The sequence below is a fragment of the Stigmatopora argus genome, chromosome 23 (assembly GCF_051989625.1).
Source record: "Stigmatopora argus isolate UIUO_Sarg chromosome 23, RoL_Sarg_1.0, whole genome shotgun sequence".
NCBI classification, from domain to species: Eukaryota; Metazoa; Chordata; class Actinopteri; order Syngnathiformes; family Syngnathidae; genus Stigmatopora; species Stigmatopora argus.
In genome coordinates this window covers 6430053-6446984 of record NC_135409.1, presented here as the reverse complement: position 1 = coordinate 6446984, position 16932 = coordinate 6430053, and the positions used below count along the sequence as shown (strand labels likewise).

At 42.7% G+C, this 16932-nt stretch overlaps 1 protein-coding gene across 1 annotated transcript; it reads left to right on the top strand.

The window, feature by feature from the left end:
- The first annotated feature begins 5004 nt into the window (after nt 1-5004).
- On the top strand, nt 5005-16196 carry lrrc17 (leucine rich repeat containing 17). The gene is made up of 5 exons (XM_077594069.1): nt 5005-5137; nt 7970-8262; nt 8959-9430; nt 13661-13816; nt 15470-16196. Exons 2-5 carry the CDS (start codon nt 8011-8013, stop codon nt 15892-15894), a joined length of 1305 nt encoding a protein of 434 aa, XP_077450195.1. The 5' UTR covers nt 5005-5137; nt 7970-8010; the 3' UTR covers nt 15895-16196.
- Nucleotides 16197-16932: the final 736 nt, after the last annotated feature.

Sequence of the window (16932 nt, the reverse complement as noted above, 5' to 3'; positions counted from 1 at the left end):
TGAATATTTATACATAGTAGCAAAAATAAAAATAAACATATTCAGATGAAAAACATCATCATGCAAAAGTTTCCACATGTTGCAGCTGTCAAAGTCTAGTAAAAGCAGTAACAAGTGTATTCATTGACACCAAATTTTGTCTTCTAAGAGATCTGGATTTAAAAGTATGACTGCCCATTTCTAATTTGAATAAGTTATAGTTTTGTATGCTTTTTTTTAAATAACTTTTGTTCATTAATTGCTACACATCCATTAAGATGCACTGAAAACTGAAAATTACATAATGAATGTTGTTCAAAGATAAAACTAAATCGGTTTATGTTACGGCTGGTCGAAGTTAGGCCCAAAGTCAGCTGGGATAGGCAACAGCACCCCCCGTGACCATAGTGAGGATAAAGCGGATCAGAAAATGAATGAATGAATGAATACAATCAAATAACAAAATCTGAAAGACATTTAATTGTTTTCAGGACTATTGACCGGACAGATCACCATGTTCCAGGCCGAGGACTGTTGATCTGAGTTCGCAATGAAGATCTGTGAAGGACTCTTAAATTGCTTTGACTTGGATTCCGGCAGATGGCGATAATCGAATCAACTTCCGAAAATACTCGCATATTGTTTCAAAATACTGTCGCTCGGTTTTTACCTTATATGAAGTTATTATGCTTACTTGTGCAAATTCTTACGCAGTTGTTTTGGTTACCGACCTGATATGCAATTGTTGTAGCTGTTGTTTTTTACCTTAATGGTGTTATTCGGTTATCTTATGCAATTGTTTGAATCCGATTACCTTAAGTGTTTTGATTATGCGCGAATAAATGGACAGAGGAGGATGCCGTTTTTTCAGAATGTCACGGTGGCGAGGACGAGCCAGGACGATTCTCACTTCTCACCAATGGCACGAACCGTGAGACACTGCGGCCTTTAATATTGGATTAAATAACTTTATTCATCCCGTATTCGGGAAATTTCATTTCATAATAGTCTCCTTGCTTCAATCTGCCGTTGGCTGATCAAACATAAACAAAGATGTTGAGACTGCGGAAATGTGAGATTCTTTGATATTACCATAAAAGGCGGATGCATATGCCAATAATTACGTTTTCCATATGGGAGTATTTTCCTGTCTTTTCCTGCTTACCCGACAACATGGACAGAAAATGTAGGTTTCGCGTGTCCTTCGACCAAAAGCAATGAGATTCCTTCCATTGGAAGTTAAATTGATTATTAATTTCCGTCGTCATCTGAACGGAAGAAGGAGCGAAAAATTGGACTTCATAATGACTTCATCCTGGCTGCCCGTGTCAAATAGTTTCAAGGATTAAAAGTGTTTTTTGCCAGGGGGGGGCGAGGTTAAAAAAAGTTTAACCAAGCAAATAAAAGTTTCGGAAATATCCGGCCCGGGTGATGCTACACTTTTAATTAGCGGGCCTCGTCACGTCTGAAATTTGCCGCGGTTCAGCAAGCGGGTTGCAAACCGGGAGGTTGTCAATTTGTATTCTTCAGTCTACTGGGCCAAGAAATGGGAGCTAGTCAGTGGCGGGCCGTCAGGGCCTTCAAGGCCTTCTCTGCTGGCCTAAGAAATATCTGAATCATATATTATATTTTGTCCATCAATACTTATTAAATAATTTCAAATTGTCTGTTAGCTTCCTTTCATTGCTTTTCCCCCTGGTTGCACTGCTTCCAGATGTGTGTTTTCATATTGAAGCATTTAACCAATCACATTTCAGCCATTATTTGTTGCAAGGGTCAGAAATCTGCCTCAAGGCCTTCACAATCTGTTCTGCGGGCTCTGCTGCATTAAAAAAGCATCGATAAGACTGTTGCTTTAACCAATATCAATTCGATTTGGTGACACCAAGGCCTTCTCGCCGGAGTAGGGATACGTCATCGCTTTCACCAATTATGATTGGCTAGTGATTAGCCAGAGCTACCAAACTGTATCTGTAGCAAGCTGCACAAGCAAATATATTGTTGTGTTGATTTAAAGCCATTTTCAAGACGGACTATGCCAGAAATACGACAGGACAGGCTTGACTTTCAGCATTAGCTTCGATGGCGATAGAAAAAAAGGAAGAAAGAAAGGAGGATGGATATTGTGTATAGTTAAAAAGGATTTTTGGTGAGTAAAATATGGGTATATTCATAAATAATATTTCAATTGTGGGCCAAGTTCTGATATCTGAAAAGCTCCAGTGTTCGTATTTAATCACTAAATGCTGCTTGGAAGTGGATTTTACCCCATTTTAGTGCAATTTTTGCCGTTTCGCGTATGGACGTATATGGACGTATCGACGTTCGTTCATTGCTGTCTTTTTCCCAGGAAAATGAAACTCCGGACCCGGTTCTGATGTCTAAAAAGCACCAGTATTTGTATTTAATCAATAAATGCTGTTTTCGGCTGGATTTTACCCAATTTTCGGGCAATGTTTGCCGGTATGCCATTGACGTTCATCGCTGTCTTTGCCCGGGAAAATCACCCCCCTGGCCCGGTTGTAATGTCTGAAAAGCTTCAGTATTTGTATTTAATCATTAAATGCTGCTAGGAAGTGGATTTTACCCGTTGAAGGCGCTACGAGAAAATGCACGGACCGCCACTGGAGCTAGTACATACTAACCATCCTCCACACTGCTAACCATCAGAAATGATGCAATTGACGGTTTAACGCGGCTATTTCAATGGGACAAAATGTGAAGATCTTTTTCATTTTCATGTTGTTCCTCCAGGCGCATTCCAGTTGAATTGCAAGATGACTTTTAATCACTGACCACATGACACACAAGCTGACCTGCCACGATAAGCTGTCATTTGACTACGGAGGAGGATCGGGAAGTCGCCACTCATCTCAACGGTGATTCATGCCGACTGACTTTTTTTGGGGAGAGAAGAAGGGCTTTATCAGCGGTTATTCAATCTACGCTCATAAAAAAAAGTCAAGTCATGCAACATGTGTTACAGATGGTCCGCTTGGTGGGCTTACATTGTTGCATCTGTGTGTGTTTCCATTCTGTGATGGATGAAAGCCAGGAATAGTAGAAAGAAAACAAAAACACACACGCATAGTTCATTAACTAGACTGCGGAAATAAAAGAAAGGGAGCGCTGTGACTTCTTGTGAAATGCATGAAAGATGTCTCCATTTAATTAGGACTCCTTTTGTATCGGTGCAAGAGATAAGGAAAATATTGCCAACATCAGTGACAACGTGCACTAAGGAGGGAGGGAAGCTCCAAGCTAATTAGAGGCCTGCTGTCTTTTGTGTTTACATGCTTTGCCAAGCTTTGCAATGCATCATTGTGACATTTATTTGGACTTACACATGCTATTAGTTTCCACCTTTGCAGCATGTTACTGGATCTAAATGTCTTTTGTTCACGCCATTTGAATAGAGCTATTATTATTATTCTATAAAAGGGTGATAACCGCAAGGCAGGAAAAAAAATGCAATCACAAACCCATTTTTTTCAGTTTTACAGCACCAAAATAAGGTTGTAAACAAATTGTTTAAGCAATGTATTTGACATGAATACATTGGGTCACGTGTTGGCATGAATTGAGCTATTTTAGTTGGGATTTGTTGGACAATTACAAAGTTTGTTACAGTAGAGTCAATACAAACAAATAGGAAATCTATGAACTTTTGTCTCTCAATGTCAATGGCAGCGAATGAGTTCACGCCTAAAAATGTAAACCGAAACAGTTTTTTAAAAAGCGGACCGTTCCGATCCTCTGAAAATGACACAATGGGGCCCGATTTCTGATTTTTTCTGATCAATTCCGATCCGATTTTTAATGGGGCCATCCTTACTTTCTAGTCCTGACTTATTTGATCCATAATGTACCATCTTCAAGGTCCCCTAAATACCCTCTCAAAACAAACCCTCCCCACGTGCCTCCCATTTACTTTCAAACTGAACAATTTTAAGTGCCCTGTAGCTATTAAAAAGATTTGGCAGTAAACAATCCATTTTAAACCGAGCACAATACTGCTCCTAATATGGTACCGTTTCCCTACTCACAGTGGTGTGGGAAAAAGTAGAATGGTCCACTGGCATAGCCTTCAGATTAGCGCATGAGTGATACCTGATAGATTGGGAGCAAACTGCCAACAACATTCGATTAAAACTCGTGCTATTCTTGTTCCAGGTCTTCCATTTTGGAAGTTTTTTTTCCCTTGTACTCGGATTACGTTCACAAGACCAGTCTAGATGGTCACCCTATTGTTTCTGTTCGTGACCGGACGTTTCGTCGAAAGACCTTTGGTCTCCGGACGTTTTGGTCCCCGGACGTTAGAACAGACGTTTGGTAGAACTGACGTCCGGTCGACCAAACGTCCGGTCGACCAAACGTCCGGTCGACCAAATGTCCGTTCTACCAAACGTCCGTTCTACCAAACGTCCTTTCTACCAAACGTCCGTTCTACCAAACGTCCGTTCTACCAAACGTCCGTTCTACCAAACGTCCGTTCGACCAAACGTCCGTTCGACCAAACGTCCGGTCGACCAAACGTCCGGTCGACCAAACGTCCGTTCGACCAAACGTCCGTTCTACCAAACGTCCTTTCTACCAAACGTCCGTTCTACCAAACGTCCGTTCTACCGAACGTCCGTTCTACCGAACGTCCGTTCGACCGAACGTCCGTTCGACCGAACGTCCGTTCGACCGAACGTCCGTTCGACCGAACGTCCGTTCGACCGAACGTCCGTTCGACCAAACGTCCGTTCGACCAAACGTCCGTTCGACCAAACGTCCAGTCGACCAAACGTCCGGTCGACCAAACGTCCGGGGACCAAACGTCCGGGGACCAAACGTCTACCGACGAAACGTCCGAGTACTGTTTATGGAATGGTGCATGGGACCAGTTAATACACCGTCTTGGGATCGATGTTTAGTAAGCAAACTTGTGAGAGAGAGAGAGAGTGAGTGTAAGAAAGAGAGAGGGCGAGAGAGAGAATGAGAGAGAGAGGGGGGGAGAGACGCCAGTTTTCGACTCACTGCTTTAAGTTCAGAGGCAGACGATCTTGGCTTGGACGCCGCGCTCATGTCAGGATTAGGAGCCGGCGACGCGGGAAATACCGGCGATTTGCAGGTCCTAATTGACCGACCCGAACCCGAGTCCCTCCCTGGTCAGGTAGGACTGATGTGACACTGCATTCCGATCCACTCTCATATACATCCTACCGCATGTTTGTTATAAAAATTCCTGGCAGCTTATTGAAGTTTTTTTCTGGGGACAGCGGACGGATTCTTTTGCTTTTGGAACATTTGCAGGCGTTTTTCGAAAAGTGCTCTGGTGGGTGGCAAAAAAAGTCAAAGGCAAACTGGGTAGACATTGAAGTCTATAAATGACAATTGCGCTGATGTAAGCGCTTCTTCCAGCCACCCAATTTGCCCTCCCACAAAGCCAAGAGTTCTTCCACGGGAAAGAAGAAAACATTTGGAACTGCCTTCATTTACTCCTCCATATCGGACGGTCTTGCGATTGTAAGCATTCTAAACTCAACGCATGTTTATCTAGGACAATTTGGTCCGCGTTATATAACTTTTGGGACAACTTGACGTACTCTGCTTCATGCAAATGGACATGGATACCCCCATGCGAGGAGGATTTCAGCCACATGTGGTTTCAGCTTGGAATTCACAAAATGGGAAGGGGAGGGGAAAAAAAAAAAACTTTATTTCGAGTTTCAGCTCCTCACTACTACTTCGAAGTTGGCCATTTCCTTTAATGTCCTCTGCCAACTTAGTCCTGCCACACTGCCCATTAAAAATGCCTAAAAAAAGTCCATCCAGCTGTCTTCCATTCAGCACCCTTTTACATTGAGGCGCAACCCCAAAGTGCCCGTAGTGACCCACAGAGTCGTTGATGAATGATTTGAATGTAGCGCTTTCCCACCCGTGACAAAATCCAGATGTTTTCGGGAGCATGAACACGAGTGGGGGTGGGGGTGACGGTGAAAAGCATATCTCTACCACTATACATTGTTAATCCCAACACAAAGCAAAGGAAAACCACGGAACAACTTGTTCCCCGAAGAGAGTTCGGTCAAAGCGACTGAATCCATCGCCATCATTTTATCCGAAGGTTTCTATCCTTGTTTGCAGAAACAAACAAATCTGTCTTCAATTAGGCACTCAGGGATCCTCCGTAATGCTCGCTTACTCTTCCGTACTGTAAGTCTGCATCAGCATGTTTTAGAGTTCCTACCGCAGAAAGAGAACATAGTCATTTCATTCTTTTCTGTAATTAACCCCAAAATACCTTGTTATTAAAACGGTTGAAGGCTATTGTTTGCAAGGGGTCCACTTATGGTTCTGCTTTATTTCTTCGTGCAAACAAAGTGGCCCTTGTGCCAGAAGGGCTCCCCGTGGACAATCGTGTCATGTTCTGAGGGGGACATTTTTAAGGAAGTAGCCATTCAGGAACTTTGACTAAGCACCTCCGACACCGCTCAGATTTCGGGAAAACCATGTGTTTAAATGGCATGATTTCATTTCGAGGCTCTTTGATGTTCTGTCAATTGACTCATGTTCTTCCTTTTTGAAAGCCAGACTTGAAAATGGTTTTCAGAGAAGTTTCCTTTGTCCTGAAACTGGCTTTGCCACAGTTTTCTTCCTGTAGGTCAGAGGTCAGGAACCTTTTTGACAAAGAGAGCCACAAACAATTCATATTTTCCAATGTTATTCCTTGGGAGCCATACTACGAATTTAAAAGTCAAAATACATACATGTAAACCGGTGCCTTTTCAATTTTTTTTGTAATTTCACCACTTTTAAAGTGGAAAAAGCTGAATATTTTTTTAAAGATTCTTATGCTGTTGCTAATCAATGAGAGGATGCATTCCATAAGAGTCTACTGCAAAAAAAAAAAAGAATATTAAAGCAGTTCTAGATGTAATATCTCAGTTCTGTCACCAGCAATTTCCATATTTTAGCTCACAGGTTAGCAAAGAGCCAGATGCACCCATCAAAAGAGCCACATGTGGCTCCCGAGCCATAGGTTCCCTACCCCTGCTGTAGGTGGTGTGATGATGTCTGCCAAAGTCAAAAATGACCCATCAACAACCCCAAAAACATCATGTGTATTTCTTGCGAGGAAAAGAATTGTTGAATCCAAGTGGGCAAAGTGTCCAAAGTGGCAGAAGTCCCTCTATATATGGCCACACATCTGCTTTTTAACTTTATTTTGAAATCACATCTGTAAATTGCATTGCTTTCACATCCGTGGGTACAATTTATGACCAATTGACGTCTCCCATTTTCAGAAACAATTGTTTCGCCAACTCACATAACACTGTAATCATCCTCCCTGCTCTTAAAGAGTACAAGTTGGCAGTGCTTTCTGGAGCTGGCAAATATTTGCGGATAAAAAGAAACAAAAAACGTAATGTCTTGGCAATTTGCACCTAATATAAGCCGTTAACACAAGACCCTGAAACATGTCAACTCATCTCACAGGATCGACCGTCAAATGTGGAAAAGGCAAACATACTGAAAGATAACATTTCCTCACTAAACAATGATGGAAATGATTCAAAGACAATGGTAAACGTCTTACATAACGGGTACTGAGTGCAGTCCATCGAGCCATTTTGTATGAACTTATTTGGGGTGGAACTTGACTAGAAGTCAATGCAAGAAAAACAAAGTTGGAGTTTGTTCCTTGTAAAGACAGAGGGAGGAAAAAATTCTTCTGACTATATACATTCTCAGCTGCGCCTGTCTGTTATTCACACAAAAAAAAGGATCATCCACAGTGACGGTCTTGTTCCAGTGCGCTAGACTGTCCAGGGGAGGGTTGCGGTTTGCTACAATTGGAAATGATTCATTCGGCAGTTCTGAGTGTCGCCATGTGATGCTCGGAAGGCTTTTTCTCTCCTTTTGATGGCAAAAGACTCCCTCGTTTGACCATGACATGCAGATCCGTTTTCAAACACAAATTTCCTGTTCTTTTCCCTCGCAGCTGTGACAACTTCCGCCTCCCGACCAGCGTCCTTTACCAGCATGCGTCTCCTCGCCTGGTTCTGTCTCCTGCTGCTCCTCGGGTTGGCCCATCCTGGCAGAGGCCCACGTTCCGGCCTGGCCGATGGGTCTGGATGGCGGGGAAGGTTGGTCAAGCGCCAAACTCGGGAATGCAAGGAGTATGAGGAAGCGGGGGAGAAGTACCTGGACTGCCAGGACAGGCAGCTGACGACCGTCATGCAAGACTGGCCCAAAGATATCCACCACCTGCTTCTGGCCAGGAATAAAATCCAGGCAAGTACGAGCAGCTGTCAGGATCTTGGACACAAAACTCTGGTTGCAGTTCTGACATAAGCCACAGCTTGTCCAGACAGACCACTTTTATGTCTCTCGTGAAGACCCCTGAAGTCATTTCCGTGCAGTCGGTGGATATGACCTATCACCGTGACCCAAATTGCATCCGTTTGTTGACAGCATGAACATCTGTGCACTGTCTTTTGGGGGCGGGGCTTGAGATCAAATGAAAATCTGGCAGAAATGCACTCATTGAATGAACAGCCTTCCATTTCTCTTCCAACCACGTACCCATATGTTGGATTTTAGAGAACAATTAACGGTTGGGCGTCCAATCCATGGTGACCGGGAGGGGCGAATCAACAGTCCTTCATTCGCCCCTCCCAGTCGCATTGAATTGGACATCTAGTGCCATCATCGGGAATGAAAGATGAAATGAATTGAACATCTCTCATTGTTAATAGCAGGCACTTCCATTTGAAGGCACTTCCGGTAAATTTTGGATCATTATCTATTGATTTTAAAGGACTTTCACGGACGCTTCTTGTTCGTTTTTCGGTTTCTGCCCAGGGCAATTCCAAGTGAATTCCTGTTGGGGTTTTTTTGGTGGCATTTAAAGGTTCCTTATGAACTTGAACAAAATGCAGTTGTACACGCACTCAGAAATGACCACAAATCCCATATCTCCTTGTTTAGGTTCTGAGGGACAACATGTTCTCCAAGTTCACCCAACTGAAGAGCCTGGACCTCCAGCAGAACGACATCTCCATGGTGGAAGAGCGAGCGTTTAGCGGGCTGCCCAAACTCAGGACGTTGCTTCTCCAACACAACAAGCTGAAAACGGCCAGCGAGGAACTCTTGCTTCCCTTGCCCCGCCTGGCCTACCTGCGACTCTACGACAACCCCTGGAGCTGTCACTGCCCGTTGGACAGCCTGCTTAGGACGCTGCAGGTGCCTAGTAACCGCAACCTGGGCAATTACGCCAAGTGTGCGGAGCCTCTTTCGCTCAGGGGCCAGAAGTTGAAGAAGCTGAACGTGGACTCGTTGTGTGCAGGTGACAACCAGGTGGATGTGACTCAACCTAAGCCACCCGTCATAACGACAGGGGCCACATCCATGTGCCACACCTACTTGTTCCCCAAACCCGTACTGGACTGCAGCAACAAAGGTGAGCATGGCTGTGGCTGCCGCTGACCTGAATTGAATTCCTCCACAAAAATCACGGAGGATTTCACGAATCTCATGACACAAAGGAAGACGGGATTCCGATTGACATCCGGATGCGAATGAGTCTTTCGTGATCCGAAAACTGTTTCTACGCTCCCCCCAAAAAAGGGCGACAACATTGCCAACCGCGCAGACCATCACTCAAAGGAGCTTTTCTCTTATCTTTTCCTATACATTTTACCAGCAACCTTTTGGCTCCCTCTGCTTATGAACAATAGTCAAGTCGTAAAATATCTGAAAGCATGATTCAACTGGCCAAAAATCTTCCGGCAGAATACCACAAAGTGCCTTCTGTGTGGTTCAAATGGTTGAGGAAGAAGGGTAGGCATATTTTCCAGTGAATGGGCTCTCTGTCTCAAATTCTAAATCCTTTTATCGATAGCCAGCAGTTCTGCTTATAGAAAAACAAGATGAAGACCTGATGCACTAAGTAGCCCACTCATACAAAAAAAAGGCTAGTGGACTACTTTGCTTACTGAAATAGTCATTCAACTAACTATAGGGGCTCGATATCAACCCCTATATCGACTCTTCATCAACACAACAATAAGAAGTGGTTCCCAAATTACAGGGATTGATCCCAAGAGAACGGCAAGTATGTCCACTTAGGATAAATTTAGAAACCTGCTTTCCGCTTTAACCCCAAACCAGAGAAAAATGAGGTCCTTTTTTGGGGTTCGTCCTCATTTCCTGCTCCCGCGTTGAAATGGCGCCGCCCCTGTGGTTTGAGAACTGCTTCTCTGAGGTGAACCACAGCAAATTTCAGGCTCCACGTCATTCTCAGTGCAAGGATTCATTGGAGGCGGCTAGAGAAGTTGTCCAAAACACTCTTCTAAGCAAGCGAAAAGTTGTTTTGAAATGAAGGGCATTATTCAAAATGAAGTCCCAAAGTAGGAGAATGTAACCTCTGCCAGGTCTGGAGACATTGGCTGGTCGTTTCAGGACTGAGTTATGAAAGCCAAGTTTGACTGCAGGGTTGTAGGATTCCCTAAAGATAGCACAGCTGACTTTACTTGTGCAAACATAAAGAAAAAACGCCTTGGCTGACAAAAATTGGGCCTAAATCCCAAGCACAAAGTCTACGTAAACAATATAAAACATATGCAATAACAACTTACAGACTCAGAAGTCAAGTTTGATGTAGGCCATGCGGTTTAACGAGCTGCAGTGCAAATAAATCATCAATGTATTTATGCTCCCTCTCATATTTGTGCTGCACATTTGGCCATTCACGAAAACCTCAACCGACTGTCCTGAATTGAACTGTACGATGGAAAAAAAAATGAAGCGAGTATACAAAACGAAGCTTTAAAATGTAGTTTTTCGATTCTCGCTCTTTCAGTTCTGACCGGGCGTGGCCGAGAATGCACAGAAAAATCTGGAAAACCCTTTTGTTTGGTGCGTGATCCGCAATTTGCCCTTTCATCAAAAACTCCAAAGTGGGAAGTTCTTATTTTTCCTCGACCGCAGCTTCTCTTGGACCATTTGAAGCACCCAAAGCCAGTTCCAGAGACTTTTGGCGGAGACGTATGCCAAACACTTTCCAGCTGTAATTTAGGAATAGGTTGGGAAATAGCTGCAGACCCACTGGGGGGCCAGAAATAAATGGGATTCCCTTTTGAATGCAAGTCGGCGGAAACGCGTAAAAATGCTATCTGAAAGCTGCTAAACGTCAAAACTCATATTAAAGAGCATTTTCAGATTTTGCCACCCTTTTTCCGAGTGACATTTACAGCAAAATGGCAATGCCTGCGAAAAAGCATTGTGGTGTTGCCAACTCGAAATCTGATTGGTTAAAAGCCCGCAGAACTGATTGTGAAGGCTTTGAGGCAGATTTCTGATCCTGGCAACAAATAATGGCTGAAATGTGATTGGTTAAATGCTTCAATATGAAAACACACATCTGGAAACAGTGCAACCAGGGGGAAAAGCAATGAAAGGAAGCTAACAGACCATTTGGAATCATAGGTATTGATGGACAAAATATAATATATGATTCAGATATTTCTTAGGCCAGCAGAGAAGGCCCTGTAATCCGGATCGTCGCAGACGAAAACATCATCGTCGACGGCTAATAGTCATATTTGAAGCATGATATGCGTCAGTCACTTCCGTCTTTTTACTATCAAAATATAGTGTGTCAGCAAGCAATGTACCCAAACAGTCAAGCTGTCAGCGTCATACAGCGACATCTAGAGCACATGTGTCAAAGTGGCGGACCGGGGGCCAAATCTGGCCCGCCGCATCATTTTGTGTCGCCCGGGAAAGTAAATCATGAGTGCCGTTTTTCTGTTTTAGGATCCAGTGTTTGTATTTAAGCTCCAGTGTTTGTATTTAATCACTAAATGCTGCTAGGAAGTGGATTTTACCCCATTTTAGTGCATTTTTTGCCGTTTCGCCATTGACGTCCATCGCTGTCTTTTCTTGGGAAAATCCCCCCCGGCCCGGTTGGAATGTCTGAAAAGCTCCAGTATTTGTATTTAATCATTAAATGCTGCTAGGAAGTGGATTTTACCCGTTGAAGGCGCTACGAGAAAATGCACCGACCGCCACTGGTTCTGTGTGATTTTATCCGTTCACCTGCAACTGGTTTATTACCCACGCTAGAGGCCATGTTGCAAACCCTGAGGAATCCACAAACGTTTTTTTTATCATTTCATTCAAAGGCTTCCAAGCAAAAGTGTGCCACAAACAATTTTCCGGTTCTGTTTATCTTGTGGGAAGCAGAAATCTTCGCAGCCGGACGTTAAAGTCGGTGTGTTGGAATTTCTGTTTGGTGCATTAAAGGCTAATCTGAGGGGAAATGTGTCATTCTAGACCTCAGAAAGGTCTGGAGACACTTGTTTGTTGTTGAGAGGGGAGATGGGGGAGATGGGGGGGCGTCGATCGACCTACGCAACATCTTGAAAATAGCTAGACTCTGTTCTTTGGGGGCTCCTGTTGACTTTGACGTGACCTGTGGGAACTTTTGACGTTGACAAGATGGAGAAAACAGATGCATAAAAAACCTGGTGGATGCAAAACATGGACACATATGGAATTGACACTATTTCTTTCATATTTGTGGCCAAATCGTTGATGCAAGCAACTTTTAGGCGTTTCCTCTGATAAAACGCGTTGAGCAGGGCGTTTTACTTTGACCAAAAATTCCAAAGTGTAAGGTTCCAGGACCTGATTGAATAACTGCGATGTAGGGACTGTGTTTTAATGCTGTCTATTTGGACTTTTAAAAGCCTCTCTGTGCTGTCATTTAACTCACAATAGCAGACACTGGCTTCTCGAATTGGTGATAGATTTATTATTAATACACTTTAATCAAAACAGGGAGACATCATTAACATACACTGGCTACAACTTGCAAGGAAAATCACTCCCAACTCGCCTTCGTCCAAGAGGATTCTAAAGAAACGGCATCTTCCTCTGTCAATTTAGTCAGCGCATAATCAAAACATTTAAGGTAATCTGATTCAAACAATTGCATAAGCTAACCAAATAACACCATTAAGGTCAAAAAACAACTGCTCATATTAGATCGGAAACCAAAACAACTGCGTAAGAATTTGCACGAATAAGCATATAATTTCTTTATAAGGTAAACAGAGCGATCGTATTTTTAAACAATAATGCGATTATCGCCATCTGCCGGAATCCAAGTCAAAGCAATTTAAGAGTCCCTCGTAGATCTTCATTGCCAACTCAGATCAACAGTCTCGGCCTGTAACATGGTGTCCTGTTCAGTCAATGGTCCTGAAAACAATTAACTGGCCCCGAAAGCAGCTGTGCGGGGAAAGTGTCCTCGAGCTTACTCGGTCCTAACATAAAGCACAAATTAATTTATAGCTTCATTACCTATTAAAATGCTTAATGAACATATAGTAACATCCCAGAATAAACCCAACAATTGGAATTTCCCTTTTTCCCCCATTTCATGTTCATATTATTGTTCCTACACTTGAAATTTTTCGAATATAAGCTGTGTTAGTCCATCTGCAAAGTGTCGAGCTATTACCGTATTATTCTAATGCCCCAAAAGCTCATACATGTTGCAGTATTAGAGATGCATTTTGATGGTTGGACTATGATACGCAAGTAATTCCTTCCAAAGATGTCAACCTCACCGTCTCTGCATGCAATTTACCGCAAAATAACGACGGCCCCTTTATGCCCGCAGGTTTGAATAACGTCCCGTCCGGCCTGCCTTCCGACATCGTGAAGATGGATCTGTCCGGCAACAACATCAAAGATCTTCGGCCCAAGCACTTCCTCCAGTCCAAAGACCTGAAGATGCTCAACCTCAGCAGCACCAGCCTTAACCAAATAGACCCAGGTGCCAATTTTACAAAAAAAATCAAATTCCACAACACAAGGGATACAGTCAAACGATGAAGGAATCCGATATTGCAGTGGTGTACCATCAGGGCCTTCAAGGCTTTCTCTGCTGGCCTAAGAAATATCTGAATCAGAGACTGATGTTAATTATATTTTGTCCATGAATACTTCCAAATTAAAATAGTTTTTGAGGGTTGGATTGATTCTGAAGGCGTCGCTAGAAAATTCACGGACCGCCACTGCGATATTGTGATGAGAAATATGGTATCCATGCATTAATGTACCTTTTCATGTAGAAAACCAATTTAGCATTCTGTCTTACCATTTCATAGTGAGTTCATCCAAAATGATGAATTGGGGAAATCATGTTAAATTAGCCCGTACGTCAATATTGAACCCATAAAAAAACGGATGTATTTCCAATTTCTATCCTCCAATGACCGCTTTGCACTCCGTTTCAGTATTTGTGGGAAAAAAAATCTGTGAATGTTTTGGAAGGTAAATCACGACGTCTCCTTAAAAGTATTCCTTCATTTGATGAACTCTGAATCCTAAAGTTAACCCCTCCCGCTTCCTGTTACCCTGTCCTCTATCTTGGAGATCAAAGCCGAGCTCTAGGCCAGCAGAAATCGCTAGGAAATATCTTATTCCGATGTCTCGCTTCCTTCCCGTCTGCGTATGAGACGCGCCATTGACTCGTATTCATTTCCTGTGAGAGTTAACCGGGCCACTCGCTAACGTTTGGGTCATTCCAACGATGAAAGTTCCTGTCGATCCTGTTCTCAAACCTTTGGACTTTTATCGTACTGTTCCTGTCATATACCGTATTTTCACGACTATACGCCGCATCGTATTTTTAGCCGCAGTGTCAGTAACGAGTGCTATTTCTGTATTTTACACACACAAAGGACGCACCGTTTTTATAGACGCAGCCAGGCATGGCAAAACATACACCAGCTTACACATAGACGCTACACCCACACGCTAAAAACAGTTTTTAAAAAGGCAACGGAAGCAAAACTGAGTTCGGTTGTACTTTATTTAGCCATTTTACAATGTACTCACGTCATCGTCACCCACAAATCCATCAAAGTCCTCATTTTCTGTGTCCGAATTGAACAATTGTCCAAATGAGTTATCGAAAACGCTGAGTTTTATACGTTCGTCCAGGCGGCCACAATCCATTCGCAAATAGTAGCTAGCGTAAGTATTCCAACACCGTCTTCCATGCTTCGTAAGGCTGTGTTGATGCCGATCGCAGGCCACAATCCATTCGCAAATAGTAGCTAACTAGTAGCTAGCGTAACTATTCCAACGCTGTCTTCCATGCTTCGTAAAGCTGTGTTGATGTTGATGTCCAGGCCACAATCCGTTGGGTGTATTGACAAAAGAACTATATATCCCAGCAGTCACTGCGCAGTACTTTTTCTACGGGGAAAATAGTAGAGTCGGGGGCTGCTTGCTGTAGTTATCCTATTGACTGATTTATTTTATTTTATCGTGATAACAATTTTAGTATTGCTCCATATATAAAGCGCACTGGATTATAAGGCGCCCCGTCTATTTTGGAGAAAATGTAAGACTTTTATGTTTGCCTTATAGTCGTGAAAATACGGTAAATATGTGTATATTTTGTAAATGTGCATTCCAGGTGCATTTGCAGGCCAGCTGTACCTGCGCGAGCTGGACCTGTCCAACAACGGCCTCCACTACTTCCGTTACGGCGTCCTGGAGGACCTGTATTTCCTGCGCAAGCTGTCTCTGGACAACAACCCGTGGATCTGCGACTACAACATCCACTACTTGATCTACTGGCTGAAGCTGCACCCCGGCGTGGTCCACACGGGACTCACCTGCGCCGAGCCCGGGGAATTTCGCGGCTGGCGCGTGGCGGACTACGTCAAGACCTACAACGGAGAGTGTCCAAAGGATGGACAGAACGGGTGGGTCAATGGGGGTGAAGGGGCGTCGCAGAATGAGGCGCAAGAGCTGTTGGGGGAGACGGAGGAGGGGGTCCTGCCCAGGCCCTTGAAAGACCGGAATTTGAAGAAGATTGAGATCATCAGGTTGAGCTAATAAGGGGAATTGAGTTAGTTTAGTTAGGATCACAGGTTAACTCAGTGATTAAAGGTTTAAAAGGAGAGGATAACACTTGTATGTCTAATGTGCCCTCACTTATGCAATATATGCGAATAAGAAGAAGGACTTTTTTTAGAAGGATACTTCATTGCTGTGCTTAGCTTTAGTTATTGCAGTTTCTTCCCATTATCAAATACCGCCCTCTTCTGCTCAAGACTACAAACTAGAGGTGCTTTGTCTCTATTCATGAATGAATTTGGGGTCAAAACTAAAAAATATAATAAACATTTTTTCTATTTTGGGGGGTTATTTTTTTCTTGTTTGTACTGATACTCGTTTTTACGTTTTGGATAGAAGAATAAGTCGAAATACACATTATAGTATTTCACCTCTTAAAATTGGAGGTTTGTTTATTGACATGGAAAATTGGTTCTCTGTAATGTCATCATTTTGTAGGAATATTTTGGGGTAAAAACTCAACAAAAAATTTAAATGTTTCTATTTTGGGGGGTTATTTTTATTGTTTTTACTGAAAAGATAGCTCCATTTTGGATAGAAGAATAAGTAAAAATGCACAAACATGCAATGAGTGCAGTGTTTAACACCACTTTCAATTTGAGGTTAATTTATTGATATACTATAAAAAGGTTTTACCGTTATGCAATCATTTTGTAGGACCTTCAATGCAGTATTTTATTAACATATGCATTTAAAATACACAGCTGCCTTTTACGTGTGTCTCGCCTTCAAACTCATCTTTCCGTTCATTAAAACAAAACAAAATAACAACATAATAAGTAGTCAGCTTAACTAAATAGTCCAGATAATAAGTAGTCAACATAATAGGTAGTCAACATAATAAGTAGTCAACATAATTAAGTAGTCAACATAAATAAGTAGTCAACATAAATAAATAGTCAACATAAGAAGTCAACATAAATAAATAGTCAACGTAAGTAGTCAACATAAGTAGTCAACATAAGTAGCCAACATAAGTAGTCAACATATATAAATAGTCACCATAATGAGTCAACG

What these genes read in the sequence shown, in the direction of transcription:
- lrrc17 (XM_077594069.1), top strand. Translation starts at nt 8,011, where the DNA reads ATGCGTCTCCTCGCCTGGTTCTGTCTCCTGCTGCTCCTCGGGTTGGCC. An exon ending in TGGCCAGGAATAAAATCCAG is followed by an intron (nt 8,263 to 8,958) that starts GCAAGTACGAGC and finishes CTCCTTGTTTAG; the next exon opens with GTTCTGAGGGACAACATGTT. An exon ending in CCTTAACCAAATAGACCCAG is followed by an intron (nt 13,817 to 15,469) that starts GTGCCAATTTTA and finishes TGTGCATTCCAG; the next exon opens with GTGCATTTGCAGGCCAGCTG.